The 17,423-nt window shown below is 37.2% G+C and overlaps 2 protein-coding genes across 2 annotated transcripts in view; both read right to left on the bottom strand.

Moving 5' to 3' along the window:
• Nucleotides 1–16,760, bottom strand: part of ec (echinus) — a 37,147-nt gene extending 20,387 nt beyond the window's left edge. Inside the window, 2 exon segments of the mRNA XM_068302151.1 lie at nt 9,894–10,290; nt 16,168–16,760. Of these exon segments, the coding sequence (XP_068158252.1) occupies nt 9,894–10,241 (348 nt within the window). The 5' untranslated portion in view covers nt 10,242–10,290; nt 16,168–16,760.
• On the bottom strand, nt 1,769–4,480 carry LOC137587028 (solute carrier family 53 member 1). The gene is given in 6 exon segments (XM_068303266.1): nt 1,769–2,220; nt 2,291–2,591; nt 2,650–3,360; nt 3,442–4,003; nt 4,005–4,148; nt 4,223–4,480. Coding segments are annotated over 6 exon segments (1,992 nt in total). The 5' UTR covers nt 4,292–4,480; the 3' UTR covers nt 1,769–2,015.
• Nucleotides 16,761–17,423: the final 663 nt, after the last annotated feature.

Below are 17,423 nucleotides of genomic sequence, written 5' to 3'. Positions count from 1 at the left end.
TTCTACTGGCTAGCATTGGGTATATTATTCCTTTTATTTTCTTATTGTTAGACAAAAGTCTTAATGTCATTGCTCAGAGAAAGACATAGAGAGAGAGAGAGAGAATTTATTTCTTTAAGCAATGATCATCATTAACTCTTGTCTGATGTCTGTACGTGTCTTTGCTTGGCTTGCCAAGTAATACTTGGGCACGAGTCAAACATAAATTAACCATTGATTTTGCTGTTGTCGCTGTTGAAGTTGCCATTGTTGTTGTGTTGTTGGATAATGACAACTGCAATTTATGCCATGTCAACGACAATAACAACCAACGTCTTTGCTGTTTTCCCAATCATGGTAACGTTGTCGATGGGATGATGCCAAGTACAGTTGCCATAATTAATTGAAGATGCTGTTCAAGTTGCATCTCTGATTACACCATCAAATGCAGAATCAAATCCCCCTTTAACTAACTAGAAAGCTACTACTTTTCTTTACACAATGCTTAAGCGAAACAAATGCAGCATATTTCCCGCCAAACATTTCATATGTATACTAAAAAGTTAGCCAACAGGATTGTCCAAAAAGAACAAAAATGGCGCGCAAATGCAATCACAAAGGAACAAACTTTGGCATTGGAGGCTGGAGGCCCTTGGCCAGTCAGTCAGCTGAGCATCTTGCTAAATTTAGATGGCAACATAATGCCCAAAACAAGCCTCAGGCAGGGCAAGAAGAACGAAGGGCAAAGAAGCACGTACTATACGTGCTGCTGTTTACAAAACAGCGAACAAACAAACAACAGAAGCAACAGAATATAACAAACTCTTAAGCATCGACATGGAAATACCCTGTGTAAGACAACAAAGACCCAACAAGGAGTCCCTCCTTGTTTGAATCGATGACGGTTTAGTATTAATTGGCTATCCCTATAGATATATACATCGCAAAGTATGGATGCAGGGTACTGCGAACCAGTTTCGCTCCATTTCCAGGTTTCTGGTTTTAAGCCCTCCTTCCGATCCCGTGCTTTGGGCCAATTGAAGACAGAGCACGCGCCTCGCTCCAAGCTCCAAAGGGGCTACAAACAAATGCTCGATCGTAGCACAGATTCGTTTTTCTTTTTGGCCTGTGTCTGTATTTTTCGTTGTCTCAATGTTCCTGCTGCTGCTCCTTTTTTGGCTCTCTGTTGTTGCCAATTCGTACACTGAAATTGGCTGACAAAATTTTGAGTTGGGGCAAAGTTTTCGAAGGAAGATCTTCATATATACATATATATATTGCCAGCTGCATTTTTCAGCTGCTGAATAATGATTATTTTTCGGCAAGAAGTAAAAAAAAAAAAAGGGTCTATCTACATGGACGATCCGCCAAATGTCGGAAGTTTGTGGTAAATATAAAAAAAAACTGATGCAACAAAATGCTTTTAATTTATAAGCCAAAAGTTATGCATCTTTATATATAAAAGAACATTGGCAACTTGTATATAGGAAGCAAATCCGCATTCACAATTCTTAGTTTCAATTTCACCAAATCAAATTAGGACAATTAAATGGCAAAGCGCAACAAGAAAAAAAAGACGGAAAAAGAAAGAATTAGAAAAGTATGTCCAACAAAAACAAAAACAACAAACCAGGCAGCCAGCCAGCAATGACAATTGTTCATGGATTTAAGGCAGATATATATGTATATATACATACATATATATAGAAGGAGTTGGCTTGGCTAAGGCTTTTGGGTGCAGCTGTTCAACCGGTTTGGCGCGTGTCTCCATTGCCTCTTTCTCTTTTTTTTTTTGTTCATTTCATTTTTTTGTTGTTTTTTTTTTTTTGCACAAATGAATTAATTAAAGCCAAAGCCAGACGACAGGGGCCATTAACATTAACGGCAAAGTGGTCTTCGTCGTCATCATCGTCATCGTTTGTTGATCAGTATCAAGAGCATCAAGAGGATCCAGATCTTCCTCTTTCTCTCCCTCTCTTTCTCTCTCTTGGGGTTCAATAAAATGGAAAACAAAACAGCTGCCATCGAGAAAAGGGTCAGAAATATTCCTTGCCAAGACGGGTACGTTGATCTGTTCTCCTTTTGCGGTTTGATACACCATCCGATTCGTCCATCATATCCTCAAGCATACGCTCTTGTCGCGGATTCAATCTGGCCAGGTGGATATCACGCGTGGCTCTAAAGTTGCCGCAATTATACAGATGCTCATTCTCCAAGCGTATATAATTCCAAATGAATCGTCTACCAGGCAAAAGGATAAGAGTGGCATGAGAGTGGCCAAGCAAATGCATTCAAGCCATGCTCAACTTACCGTGTTATCTCGAAAATGCTGCCAATGGTTTTAGCATTATACGGAGTTATCAGATTATGATGAAGAGCCAAAAACTCAAATGCCCAATAACAACGAAGCACTAAATTTTCAATAATAGCAAAATAGTAAAAGGACTGAGGATACACTAACTCCGCGCGTAGAAACATGTGTTCGCCCTTGAATATGCGAAATAGACCAAAATCCTTGATAACATCCCACAGATAGCAATAGAATGTGGACACAATGTAGCTGGCGAGAAAGAGCCAGGTATATGGATTGCGAAAGGTATTGGAATAGCCGCCTAATTAGAAAAATATTCATTTCAATTGATCGCTCATAACAGACGATCCTCAACTTACTCTCTGTCTGCAGGCGCATTGTCGAAAACAGGACAACAAAAAATGTGGTTGAATATTTGCCAGCATTGATCAAGTAATCAACTGACTTGGAGCCACTATCCCTGAATCTTCTGAAGCATTGAGCGAACCGAAACCAGGCTGGTAAGCATCTTGATATCGGCACAAACATATCCTCCTCGAAGCAGAAGGCCACTTCGGCATATCGGAGCCAGCAACTGGCATAGAATCGCACTATATAATACGAATCAGCCATGCAAATGATCAGGGAATTCATCTGATCGCCCATCCAGAAATCAGCGAAACCCACATAATAGAATGGAGCGGCAATCACACGACCCACCAAGCGTATCGTCCACCAACGAGCTGGCCAATTGAGAATGGGCAATGGATTAATCAACAGCAAGACAAATATCAATATCAAGGCCAATGGAAAAACAAAGGGATCCGTGACCCTTATCAGATCATGAAAGAGAAATCCTAATATCGACAGGGACCATAGAATGCCAAAGGTACAGGCTATCTCCAGAAATGTAGCCGGCTGCAGATGACTTCTAGGATCAATCTCAAATATCAATATATGATTCACTCCCGCACGTTGCCAGCCAGCCACATTGGCGGCCATAAAGAAATTGAATATGACCCAGGCGAAGGGACCTCGATACAGATGCATAAAAGCCACCAAATTTGCCTGCGAAGGTTGTCGCTTCCAATCTGGAAATCAAACCAAGTTAAATTAACACTGACCAAAAAATAACCCCCTCGGATTAAGCATTAGAGGCTAACGTCACCTACAACTAATTATAGTGGCCAGAGCCAGCATTAGAAACATGCCCAATGCCAAACCGGCACGAAAAACCAAACTTGGAGCCGTGGGTTCTCCTAATGGTGGCACTCTTAACTTGGTCATTGCTTTGGCTCGATCGCCACCCGCCAAATAATGGGTATACAGGTCTTCCACATCGATAATTAGGCCTTGCAATGTCCGGCCATCGGTGAAGGCAGCTGGTCCCACATTGCGATGGAACCACTCATTACCCATTAGGGATTTCAAATATTTATCATATTTCTTGCAGATTTTTCGAAAACCAGTCTCATTAAGCGATTGAAAATTTTGTAATAAAACCAAACTCAAATAGAATTCTGCATAAGAATTACGCAATTGGCGTTGTGTCATCAATTTACGATTGGATGCATTTCTAATCCGATTCCGTCTCGACTGGGCAGATCCAGTCGCCTCGGTAAGACTTAAGGACCCGCTACTGGCCTCATGGCCGGGTGCCCTGGCCTCGGCCAAAAGTTGCAACTTTAACGTGCCATTCTTACGTCGTGCCTCTGCCAGTTTTTCGAGAAAAAAAATTATTAACCCGTGACAATTCGTTCTGCAGCTCATTGAAAAATGCCTCCTCGAAGGCTTTATAATATGCATAAACTTCATAACTACGAGCGTTTTCGGAACGTGGTGCTTCTTCAACGCCCTGTCTTATCAAATTATTTAGTTCCTATTAAAAAACGACGAATCCTTTTTTTTGATTTGGGTTCTTCTTAGTTTTTTGTGGGACCTGTGTTGACTCACCGTATATCGCATATATTGCTGACGCCATTCAATGGTCAAATGTGTCTCAAAGGTTTTACCAAATTTCATTTCTCTTAGCCTTCTGTGAGCCGCCGCCGCCTACAGCGGCTTAAAGGCTAGCTGCTGAGGCTGACACTGACAGGCTAATATTTGTATAAAACAATTTAACAAATGCTGACATCTTTTTTCAAACTCAATGACAATTATCGCTTTGCCTTGCCTTGGATACAGTTTGTTATAAAAAACTAAAAACCAACAAGTACCTCGGACTCATGACACGAATGCTTTCTAAAAACAAATTTTAAAAGTTGAATAACTTAAATTAAATTTCTCAATTTCTCTAATTCTGGAAAATCTCTCTCCATTTTTCTCCAACTTTGCCTATAAAATTAGTTTATTAACCAATTTGCTCTAATTTTTTTTGTTTGAACTAAAGCCTTAGGGTAATAGAAGAAAATCTTAATTGATCATTTTAGTTTTTGTGTGTGCATTTTGAAGCTGTGTGGTCCTCGGATTTGGGTTTTATATTTCATTATCATTAATACATATTATAAAGAAGCAGCAGATAAAAACAACCTAAAGTCGAAAAAAAAAAGACCACCATTGACTTGTTTGGTGTAGGTACCATGTAAAGATGCTGTTGAGAAATCTGAGAATGATTAATGAGAGTATTAGAAATGAGAAATCAAAGCGGAGACTGTTATCCCCCCCCTTTTTCCTCCTCTATTTTTACAATCTTTCTCTTTCATTTTCTCCTTCTCTCTAATCTACAATGAATCAATTGAAATTTGCTCACTACTCGATTCATTCGCGCAATCTAGAAATTACGCATGCCTCACAATGTGAGTAATTATATTATAGCGATCCCATAATTTTCCATAATTTTATGTCCCCAACGGAAGTTGCGTTATACGAGCGAGATGATTATAGAATGAACCTAAATTGTCAGCATAAGACCAACAACTGCTAATTGTTTAACAAAGGCGGAAGTATATCATTGAACATGGTGATGACGTTGATGGCCATGGAATTGGAGCTGCTGGACATGGATGTGAATCTGAAGCTAAAGTTAAATCTGAATCTGTATCTCGTGCACTTATTGTGGCGCGCGAATCGGATGTACTTCCGCAGGATTCAAAAACACAAAGTTTGTTTGTTGTCCACAACGCCTTTTCAATATCAAACGTTTCAACATGTTGATACCTAACGATACTTTTGTTCCGATTCTGTAAACTAAGCACACTTTCATTGAGTCTTGTTACGTTTTCTCTATAAACAGATATACATACATCTGCATTTTAATGGATTTCTGTTTGCTGATATGAATAATCAATTGTCACTTCTCTTCATTCTTTGGGTAACCAAATGATTAGCATTTTTCAGTTTGAATTCATTTTCTTCTAGTTTAAATAATGCAAGACAACTTTATTAGAGAATACGTGTCAATCAGGATACAAATAATAAATTAGGTTGACTAATTAAAACATTAGTTGAAAACTCAATCGATTTTCATTAGCTTCCATCAACACGTCCTGCTTTCAATTTGTGCATTTCCACGAAAAATGTAAAATGTAAAACGAAAATTAAAATTGAAATTGGAAGGGCCACGAAGGGCACGAACATAAAAGACTTAAGACACGAACTTGCAGCTCATGATGGTTACGGAAGGGATCTCAGAATACAAAAAGTAATACCTTTTACCATCATTTTGTGAGCACTTTCCATTCGAGCATTTGAACATAGGCATAGGCATACATCCGGCCCTGTTTGCGACCACAGAAATTAACCAAAATGTGTGTGTTTTGAAGGTTCATTGAACATGAGCAACTTTCAAATGGCTTTACATGTCGGCGTTGTCGGCGGATTGGTTGTAGCTGCTGCTGCAACAATTTACCTTACAAAGACATTTACTCTCTGGCATACGGCAAAATGCGGGTACTTTTGGCCATGAAAAACGAAAACACCAAAAATAACTGGCCATGATGATGATGATGACAAACAGCAAACAACAACAACATCATCATCATTAAGACGGAAACAAACAAATACAAAAATTAATTGAAATGATTTACAGTCAACAAAACAGTACAAAACCAAACGGACGAGCAACTGCAATTGTGGCTAATACCAACTCAAACGCGACTTAAAGTATACCCTATAAAAAAGGGATTAAGGCATCAAATTTTAAGCACACTCAAATGTATTTCTTATTAGTCTACATGTACCAACCTACCACTACATACTACCACACAGTTTTTCAGGAAATTTGTGTTTTTATTGTTTACTGCGATGCATTAAAAAACGAAATTTAAATAATTTGGTTCCCGTGTGGCTTGCACTTGTTAAATTAAGCATAACACCGTCTTACAGAGAGCCAAAGAAAGAAGAAGAAGGCGAAGAAGAACCAGGCTACTAAGGAGTGGCGGGGCTAGCCCAGTCGAAGGGCTGACTTCTTAACAAAATTTTCACAGGCAATGCTGTCAGGCGTAACCGAACCGTCTGTATTTCATTCTTGTCTGCTTTAAACGGGTTTTCTAGACTATTTTTATTTATTTACTTTTCGTTTTTTTTTTTTTTTTTTTGGCAAATGTAAACTTTATCTTTTTGGCTTACAACTATCGAATATTGTGGGTTAGGGAAGTTAAATTTTGCAAATCAAAAAGTAGAGTAAGAGCAAAGTAAACAGGCAAATAAATCATAACATAATTCCTGTTCTCACATTCTTAATGATAATCATAAAAATATCAAATTCATATTAGTTACCAACCAAGCGGAAAGCAAATACTACCCAAGATTCGCTTCCTCACCCCGTGGCCAGCCCAAGCAACCTTCCCTATCTCTCTCTCTCTCTATTAACATTATCTTTTGTTTGGCTTATCGTGTGAACTAATCTAAGGACAGAGAAGCAGAAAGGAGAAAGCACAATTGTACAACTTGTAAAGTGCTATTCAAGACGACGAGGGCTGTTCAACAAGATCAATTAGCAATCAGCAACTCTTCAACTCTTAACTTTTCGTATATAAACCTGCGGATATTTCATTTCATTTTCAAAGCTTAAGCAAATCCCAGTCAAAATTTTATACTATTAAATCTTGAAAACTTATATTTTTTACCAATTTTCTCAAACAAAATGAGTGAAATTTTTAAAATTTATTTTTGGATGTTAATATTCAACGGAAATTGTGCCTAATATGTAGTCCCATAATCCTTTCCTGACTCAATTAGAATTGGGAATCTCGGCAGATTAACTTTTACCATTTGAAAATGTGTTGAATTGTGACAAAATGGAATTTTGCAGCAACCCTCGCAATATTACCTTTCTTTTCTTCACTACTTCGTCGCTTATGCATTAAGTATATCATGGACTGATTGTCGGTGACCGTCGAAGAGTTGAAAACGAAAAAAATATATAATGTTTTGTGACGACCAAGACGACTGACTGACTGACTGACTGACTACTTTATTACACCACAAACAGATCAAGCAATGGGCAAAGAACTTTTCAGTTTTGCTTCTCCTGCTTCGTTTCTTCTTCTTTTTGTTTATCGTCATCACCTTTTCTTTCATTTGCTCTAAATTGACTTTGGAGGATAAACTTTTAATGAAAATCAAATGAAAATCATCATGTTTGAAATGGAAATGTTTTACTCTTTGCTATTTTTGTATATTAAAATCTCATGGTATAAAGTTGGCCAATCCGTTCTAGCTGATTTCGTAGGCCAATTTAAAAAACGGCAACTGGTTTGAAGAGAAAAAAGGAAACTCCAATAACACATGTACATACGTATGGTTGTATGTGGCTAGATCATTGTGGATTTGGATACTATGTAGTTCAGTTCGTGCCAGTTAACCGCACCCAGGCCAGGTCTCCCAAATTCAAATCAAAACTTAGCTCCATTTACACAGTCTACAAATTAATTCCATGTGGAACGGGGCGTGCCTTCTATGTTTTTATGTTTTTTATTGTTTTTATACCATACACCCATAGGGTGAAATGGTATATTAAAGTCGCCAAAATGTATGTAACAGGCAGAAGGAAGCTTCTCCGACCCTATAAAGTATATATATTCTTGATCAGGATGAATAGCCGAGTCGATCTAGCCATGTCCGTCTGTCCGTCCGTCCGTCCGTCCGTCCGTCCGTATGAACACGCAGATCTCGGAGACTATAAGAGCTAGAGCCACCAAATTTGGTATGTATACTCGTGTAGTATGCACATGTTCAGAGTTAATTGGAATTTCGGCCACGCCCCCTTACGCCCCCGGGAATCACATAAAACTGTTTTTCTTAAAAAGTATAACAGCTAGAGACATCAAATTTGGTTTATATACTCGTTTAGTTGGCGCGCAGAAACTAATTGTTTAAAATTTTTGCCACGCCCCCTTCCGCCCCCGGAATTTACATAAAACTGATTTTCTTAAAAACTATGACAGCTACCGACATCAAATTTGGTATGCAGACTAGTTTAATAGATGCGCAGAAACTGGCTATTTAAAAATTTTGCCACGCCCACTTCCGCCCCCGCAAATCAAACAAAACTGATTTTATTAAAAACAAACAAAGCTAAAGTCACCAAATTTAGTATGTATACTGGCTTGGTATGCGCGCAGAGTATATATATTTTCATATTTTGCCACGCCCACTTCCGCCTCCATAATTAAGAAAAAACCGATTTCCTCCTGTAGTTTTTTGACCATCGCATTCAAATTCGGCAGACTAATTAATCTTATCTATTTCCACAAAACTACCAAATTTTATTGAAATCGGACTAGAAACATGCAAAATATGAGTATGAACGTATTTTACTAAGCGGTCCACAAGGCCAGAATTGGCCGTTGGCTAGTGGCGGCGCTAGAGTGCTCGTGTGTTTGTAGAGTCAGCGAGATAGCACATAGTATGAAGCATGTAAAAACAATTTAATAGACATACATACATTTGGTTTTCGAAATTTAAAAAAATTTGTTTCACCTGGTGTATGGTATACCCGAGTCGACGAGTCGACTTACTTGCTTCATTGTTTTTGAATTCAATGCAATTATGTATGTTAGGGCATTCAAGTCACTTAAGTCGAAGTGATTCATGGAATCGAGTGGGAGAAGAATGAATTAACAACAACAACAGCAACAACAAAGTGAACCAGATCACTTTTTCCTATAATTATAATTTTGCATAATTTCTCTCAACGTACAAAAAAAAAAAAAAAAAAAGGGGTAACCCAATTCTGTCATAAATCTACACAATTTCTAATTATCAAGACGTTTTTTTTTTCTAGAGTCTTTTATTTTGCATAGAAAATTCTCTACGTTTTCCATGTTTCCTATTAACAATTGGCTGACTCTCTGTGAAAAGATTTCGTGATGCTCACACACACACGCACACTCAGACACATGTAATGTATGAATAAATTGAATGTCTGCTTGAACTTGAAGCGCCCACACTCGAAAAAGTCTTCAAAAACTTGTTTATTGGTATAACAACAAAAAAGACAAAAACAAAAAACAAAAGAAGAGCAAACATCAAAATAAACTCATTTCTTTACTTGAATGCTTAAATTTATCAATATTCTGCTTAGTTTTCGAGTAAAAAAACAATTGATATAGATTTCGATTTTGGCTTTTGTCTCCAAATTGAAGGCAAGAATATAGTAAAGATTACTTCGACTACGACTCACCTGAACGGCACAGTTTAGAAAACAATTGTTCTGCCCAGGACCATTTAATAGACCCTTTGAAGTCTGCTCCAAAGTGGGTGATGTCAGAAAAGATGCCTCGAATCCAAAACCGTTTCTACCAGTTCCTCCTGCATGTAACAATTCCAAAAGACGATTGCGTTCGCTTACATTGTGAACTGATCCTGTGGCAATTATTTTGGGTTGCAAGCGATATCCATTATGATGATGCTGATGATGGACATGATTCGGTGTGGCAGCAGTAGCAGCAGCGGCAGCTTGCCGATATGAAAGTGATCCATTAGATCCATTCAATGGAAGTGGCGATGTTGCCGCCGTGGCACCAGTCATTTTGGACGAATGCCTGTATTAGACGATTGGGAACTGCTACACTCTTAAGCTAAAAACAAATTGGGAAACAAATGAAAGATTTTAATTTACGAAATTAGTAGAAATTCCTGAGGGCGGTATCATATGGGTAATTATTTATAGGGCTAGGGAAAAGCTGAGGCGCCATAACTAAGAGCGAGACCTGAAAGTCTTATCTCCCTTTCATTCTCTCAATGCCTTTTTTGTCTACAAAGTCATATTTTTAAGGGAATTTTTAAATACAGATGCGAATTCTACAACTTTTAACAAAATAAATGGCTAAAATTTAGTTTATTTCCTATTTTTCGACGGGAAATCATCTATATCATTTCTACAGTAACAACAAAACAGATTCTCAACATAAGTTAGCAACAAAGACGAATAATTTTAATAATAATATTGTCATTTGTGAATATTTTAGCAGTCGTTTTGTCAGTTTTGGTTTTGAAGACGAACAAGCACAAGGAAAGGATTCGTTCGCATAATTCATTGACACATTCATAGATTATTTGGGCTAGCCCCACATCATCTCGGCTAACAACTGTCAAAATTCACTCGAAAAAGGTAGAGTTTGGAATGATCTCAGCACCAAATAATTTTAATTTATGGAAAACCAAAAATATTCATATATAAATAAAGTCACATTCCATTCGTCTCCAGCGAAATTGTAACTTTCATTTAATGGGTGATGGTTTCGGAGAAGAAATTTTCTCAAAAAAAAAAAAACACATTTTAATTCTATATTCAAATCACACGAAAAATGTTAATTTTCGTTTGACCTTAATAGCAATGGAACTCTCTTCAGTGTTCGGAGTTATAATCAATTTTGATTTTCATTTTATGCTGTTAATTGCTAAATGCTACCTTAGCCTATCAGTTCGAGGAGTATTTGGAGCCCATAGGGCACCCATGGCCAAGCCAATTCCCACTGTTTCGATCCGCTTTGCTCCTAATTAACATAAAATGTGGCTTGACTTGGGATGCACCTGCAACCATGTGGCACTTGCCTCATCGACTGAAGTTGGCTGTTTTGCATATTAATCGAGTTGTCAGCTCACGACAAAATATGAACAGAGGCCATTAACCACCACCACCACCACAACCGCCACAAAAAAAAAAAAAAGTGGCCAAAGGGGGCAAAGTGGCAGAGACAGACACAGACACAGAGACAGAGACTCGAAGCAGAGGCATTTCAATTGCTGTTGCATGAAATGCAACAATTTGCCGGTAATTTTCTTTTGGACACACACAGACATAAAGCAAATTCCATAATTTTCGTTCGTTTTGTTGTGATCTATCATTACTTTAACGCAATGCAACGTTAACAATCTTTTTTTTTTTTTTGTTGTATTTTTAATCCCCAACGCTCATATTTCTAATACAGCATTTTTTGTTTTTGGTAGGCCTAATTAAAATTCTTGCGAGAAAGAGAGAAAGAAAACACAATAGAGAAAACGATCATTTTACACAGCACGGAAGTTTTGTAGTATAAAATGCTATATAATACCGAATGTACAATTACACTGTAAATGCTGAAATTCTTATAAACTTAAGGTCCGAGGCTAATTTCGTGCCAAATTTTATATACCCTTGCAAGTTTTTTTTGTTACTGATTACAATCTTTGGCTTTCATTTTATGTTTTATCTATATAAAATAGCTATCAGAATTATCGTTATCAACCGATTGTTCCTATGAAAGCTATATGAAATAGTCACCCAATCTTAATGAAGTTTGGTACAGTCAAGTTCTTGAGAAAAGTGACTGCTAGTGATTTTGTGGAGCTCCATGAGATAGTGATGCGATCCGGCTAAGTCAGAGAAATATAAGCCCCATCATGGACAGATGAAATGACATAGCTATATGGTCTATATAAACTTTGTATGGTTGGAGATGTTTTCTACTATGCGTTGCACAGCCTTCTGACCAAAATGAATATAGCCTTTTTGCAAGGGTATAAACATGTATCGATATCATAATTTTAAAATATGTTCACCAAATGCATAAAAGCATTTATTTGTAATTTACCGGCAACTTTCTCTGCAAGTCCTCCAGATTCGTTTCACAGACAAACACGTTCTTCTTATGGTCTTCTTCTCTCTGTCTTTTTTTTTTTTTTTGCGACAATTATTATATTATACTTTATGTATGAAAAAAAATAAACACAATGACTAATGAGCCTTTTGTTTACCTATTAAGCTGTGTGTGCGTGTGTGTGTGTGTGGTTTCTCTGCTTATTCTGCTGGCGCCAGCAACTCCAGCAACCTCCAAACTGGCTAAGGCTAATAATCGGTGGTCACTCACAATACTCATGGAGCATCGCCAGAAAAAACGTGACAATGAACATCAAGCAAAAAGACAATAGACAGACCAGTGAATGTAATTGGAATGAGTGCGGAGAGTCACCACCGAAAACAACTCCAAAAAGGTAAGTCTTCTTACTTTCTTGATCTAACAAAAGTCTTAAGCTAAAATACAGCACCGCCTTGATGTAATTACTGTGCATATTCATACCTTGCGTGACGCTTCAAGTAAATCCTCTTTTGCAACTCACTAACAATTACAATAGCTCAATCAATGCAAGCTCAGAGATTGGTTTGCTTGAGATCGAATCGATTCTAGCAGCTTGCAGCTGAGAAACTATGCCAAGAATGTTTCGAGCACCTGTTGGCATAATTTGTGCCACAAACTCGAAACAAGTTGCCTAACAACGACGACGTCGACAACGACCCTGAGAAATCAATGCAGTTTTTCGCTGTAGATTTTTATGTGGCCGAGCTCTGAGGTCTATGAAGGTTTTACTTTAGTAGTGATCGGAAGCCCCCGAATTGACCAACTGTTGGGCATCACCATCATCATCATCATCCCACAGCAATTGAATTGAATTAGCCGGCATAAATGAGTCAGACCCACGTCTTTTTTCATCTTAATTTCTTGATGGTCTGATAATGCATCCCACGCACCCCACTACACAATCGATTCACCCACACGTCCAATTATGTGCGACAATGACCAAACTAAAAGATGGTTTGAATCCTGTCCTAAAATCCATCGAAATACATACATATGTCCATAAGGGTTCATGTTCTAGAGGTGTGACAATTACGAATCCAAATTGAGCGCAGAAAATGCTGTAAAAAAGCGGCACTCGACGAAAGTTTCTAGTCAAAACGGTTCTCGATCTTCATAGTGACCGCAAGAAGAAATTCTTTGTTTGGAATTGTGATTGACAGCATAATTTATAGTTCTGTGATATCTTAAAGCCGAAGGCGGCATCAAAGTCTCAAGTTAAACACAATGGGGCAATCTGTTGGAAACTATTGCCGCGGCCACGACCAAGTCGAGTCGAGTCGAGTCCAATCCGATACGTTCAATCAAGTGGAAAGCTTTGTGTGCGGTCATTATCAGTTGACCGCAAGTCCAGCCGCTGTTGTTACTCTCATCGTTGTCTCCATCTCCAGATGAGCTATGCAAATTGTTGATAGCGAAAATTTACTCTTCATTAGCAACACCTTTCGATGAGGCAACAAATGATGCGAGATTTCCTTATTTTACACAAGGTTTCATCTGTCCAAACAGAGCGAACTAGATCTTCTTCATTCTACTCTATTCTAGACTGTATATGTATTTGCTTTTTTCTTAATGTAGGCGTCAAAGCTTTTGATTTTTAATTCGAACAGTTGCCTGGGGCGGCAAATTCTTCAAAGAAGTTAAAAACTTAAACACAAAAAAAAAAAAAAAAAAAAAAAAAGATTTCTAACCCCATAAACAGTTTTAGTTGGGAAGCGTTTCCAGCTCTTAAATAATGAAAAATCTCAAGTGGTCTCCCCATTTTCGGGGCCCAAAACTTTTGTTTTCTTGGCTTCCAATTGTTTTTAAAGAGTTTAACTCAATATATTCCCAGTTTCTGATGGATTAAAAGCAAACACTCATATAAATTTCCAATTTTTGTATTAAATTGACTTCTTTTTTCTTTCCAGCTGAAGTCAGGGCATATTAAAAAAGATTTTTAAAGGCATATAATTGTCTGATTTGTTTTTGTTTCAACTAGGTTTTAGATCAAGAGATTCGTTTTTTTTTTTTCTGTTCCCTCCACTATCTATCCACCTGTATCTACATATATTATTCTGAAAACTTTTAGATACTCTTATATTGTTTTTTTTTTATGCTAGCCCAATATTTCTTTCTCAAGTTTCAATGTGGTTTATAATTTTGTTTTTTGCTTGCTGAAACTCCAAAAATGTTGTAGTTTTATATAGCACATGTTGTAGACACCACACACACACACACACACATTCATAAGTACATATTCTCTTTGGAATTCTCTTGCATATACATATGTATGTATGTATGTATGTATGTACAACAAAAATCTTTAATAGTTGTTGCCCCCAGGCGGCACGTGGCAAAAGTCTATTTTCTACCCAACTTCAAATCAAACATGTTTTTTTTGTTAATTTTTTCTTAGTTTATAGCTGGATATAGAGCAGAACATGTAGTGGAGAAACGGCGCACTTACTCCATAGATACATATGTACATACAGATACAGATTCTTTGTAATGCTGTGGTGATCTTGTTGTTGTTATTTATATTTCTCTTTATAGGTCACACACACTAAAAATCAATTCGCACATCTTTTGAGATATTTAACCAAATCGATTTGTAAACGAAACGAGTCGATTGAATTGAATAGGATGATGGGAATCAAAATCAAAGAGCTCTGAATTATATGAATATTGAGATCCATATACTACTTGGAGCAGTAGCCATTTTTGATGAATTTATAATAAAGTCTCATGCATGTTCTTCTTAACAATTTGATATATGTAAATGTGTATATTTGTTGCTCCAATGGGCAAGGACTTCTTTTTATAAATGAATTGAGAAATAATATAATGTATCAAGTGTTGTGTTATTTAGGTGACTAGCAGCAGCCCGTAAAACTTGTGTTGGAATTGTTTGACAGTGTCAAGATCATAGAGCTGAAATGATGGGCTTTACCTTGATGGGGCTTCCCCTCATCTTCCCTTTTGGAATCAAAAATCAGATGAAAAACATTGTCTCATTTAATCAGTTATATGTAGGTACATATACATATGTAATAGCTATTGCGGCATTGCTTATACATACGTATGTGAAACTATATCACGTATGATAAATATACACGAAATCGTCTATGTAAGATTGTATCTTTCAACTGTTGCCATATCAGTACAAATGTATGTACATACATGGCCGAGCACCATCAACAACATACACTTCTACATTATCATCATCATCATCATCATTGTCGTTGTCGTCTTTTGGGTTTTTTAGCAAGAGTTGATGACCCCGAAACCCCAAATGTCTCGGTACACATCGAAGTAAAGCATTGCCAAAAACAAAACACAACAACAACAAAAAATCATCAACCGAAACACAAACCGAAAAAGAAAATTGACAGAAAAGTCATTAGAACATCGGATGAGATCTAAAGAACTTTCCACACACAGAATGGTAGATACATTCATTCACAAAAATATTGTTAATTTAGCTAAATATAGAATTGGAATGTTAAAAAATGATCGTTTTTTTTAGTTAGAAGCGTCAATATTAAGTTGAATATTGTATTTCAACCCGGTCCTAAGCATTCCTTTGCGGTTTTCATTAGATCTAGAATCTATTCCATACTATGCTCTACCTTCGTGCTATTGCTTTATTCATTTTCATTCTCACTTTCGTGTCTTTTCCCCCTGTCTCGTTAGATTGATCATGTCTCGGGATGCATTCCCAGCCATTGATTCTCATTGATTAATATCATGTATAAGCAATTCAATCAAAATGTCATAACCTTTTGTTGCCTTGGCCCCCACCTAACCCCCATCTCTGGAACATGGCCCGATTCTGTACGTATGTACGTAGGTACTCACCTGGACTCATTAATGGAGTTGATGAAAAGTTGCGGTTTCATATTTTTTCCTTTACTTGGTTGCCATTTCTACTCGACCGGAAATTTCTGTCTGGCCACAAAGACAGGATTTGGAATGGTGATCAAAGGTTTTGCCCAATGATGGGCTCACAGGAAGGTTGAGGCAATGTACCGGGGGGTAATTGATATCCCTAAAATGCCCCTTAAGTGTACATTAAATTTATACACACTCTTTAACACAAATTCAACGTCGCGACGTTTCACACGCTTTCACTACTTGCACATACAAGAAAACACAACAAAAACAAAATAAAAGCCAATAAAAGACAAGACACAAACATGTGTGTGTGTGTGTGTGCGTAATTTCTTCCGCATCTGTTTTTGTCAATGTGAATGTATTCAACAAATAAGTAACATTGTTTTAATTTAATACACAGTCGCGTATATATTGTTTATATAGTAAATAATAATAATGATGAACGTTTCCACAATCTGTCAAAGCTGCGCTTGCGCAAATGCACTTCCAATTGGAAACATTTTCCAAAAACACTAATTAAATCAGCTGCACAGCCACAGAGACACAATGGTAACACAAAAAAACATAATAAAACAAAATATTGTATTCAATTTAAAAACACTTTTACCGTACGACTTATTTATTATTATTTTTTGCACGGAGCGTACACACCACCACGCACTGTGAAAGCAAAAACAACAATAACAAAAAAAAATTCGCCGCAAATAATATCGATTTTTTCGCTCAAAAAATCGACAATATCGATTTTCGATAGGTTTTGCTCCGAATGTCGATTTTCGATAGGTTTTGCTCCGATAATGTCGATTAACCGATAGGTTTTGCTCCGGAATGTCGATTAACCGATAGGTTTTGCTCCGGAATGTCGATTAACCGATAGGTTTTGCTCCCCCAAGGCCGAATTCGCCGCCAATTCGCCCCAGCAACCGATACTCGCATCATCGACTTGTACTCACTTATCGATTGTTCGATTTATCGATTGTCGTGACTGTGGTTTGGCGCTCGATTCAAATTTGAATAAAACGCCACCGTTAGATAAGATAAAAGTGTCGCTAACCATATTTGAATAATACGATAATCTTTATTCTATTAAAGTTAATATGAAAAATACTCAATATGGAAGTTAATATTATTTTATACTATATATGCATAATGCATATATATGTACATATACATACATATATTGGTACATATACATGAAATATATGTATATATGTACATAC

The sequence above is a fragment of the Drosophila tropicalis genome, unplaced genomic scaffold (genome assembly GCF_018151085.1).
Source record: "Drosophila tropicalis isolate 14030-0801.00 unplaced genomic scaffold, ASM1815108v1 contig_158, whole genome shotgun sequence".
NCBI lineage: Eukaryota > Metazoa > Arthropoda > Insecta > Diptera > Drosophilidae > Drosophila > Drosophila tropicalis.
Note: the sequence above shows the minus strand (reverse complement) of the source record. Positions and strands in the feature narration are given on the sequence as shown.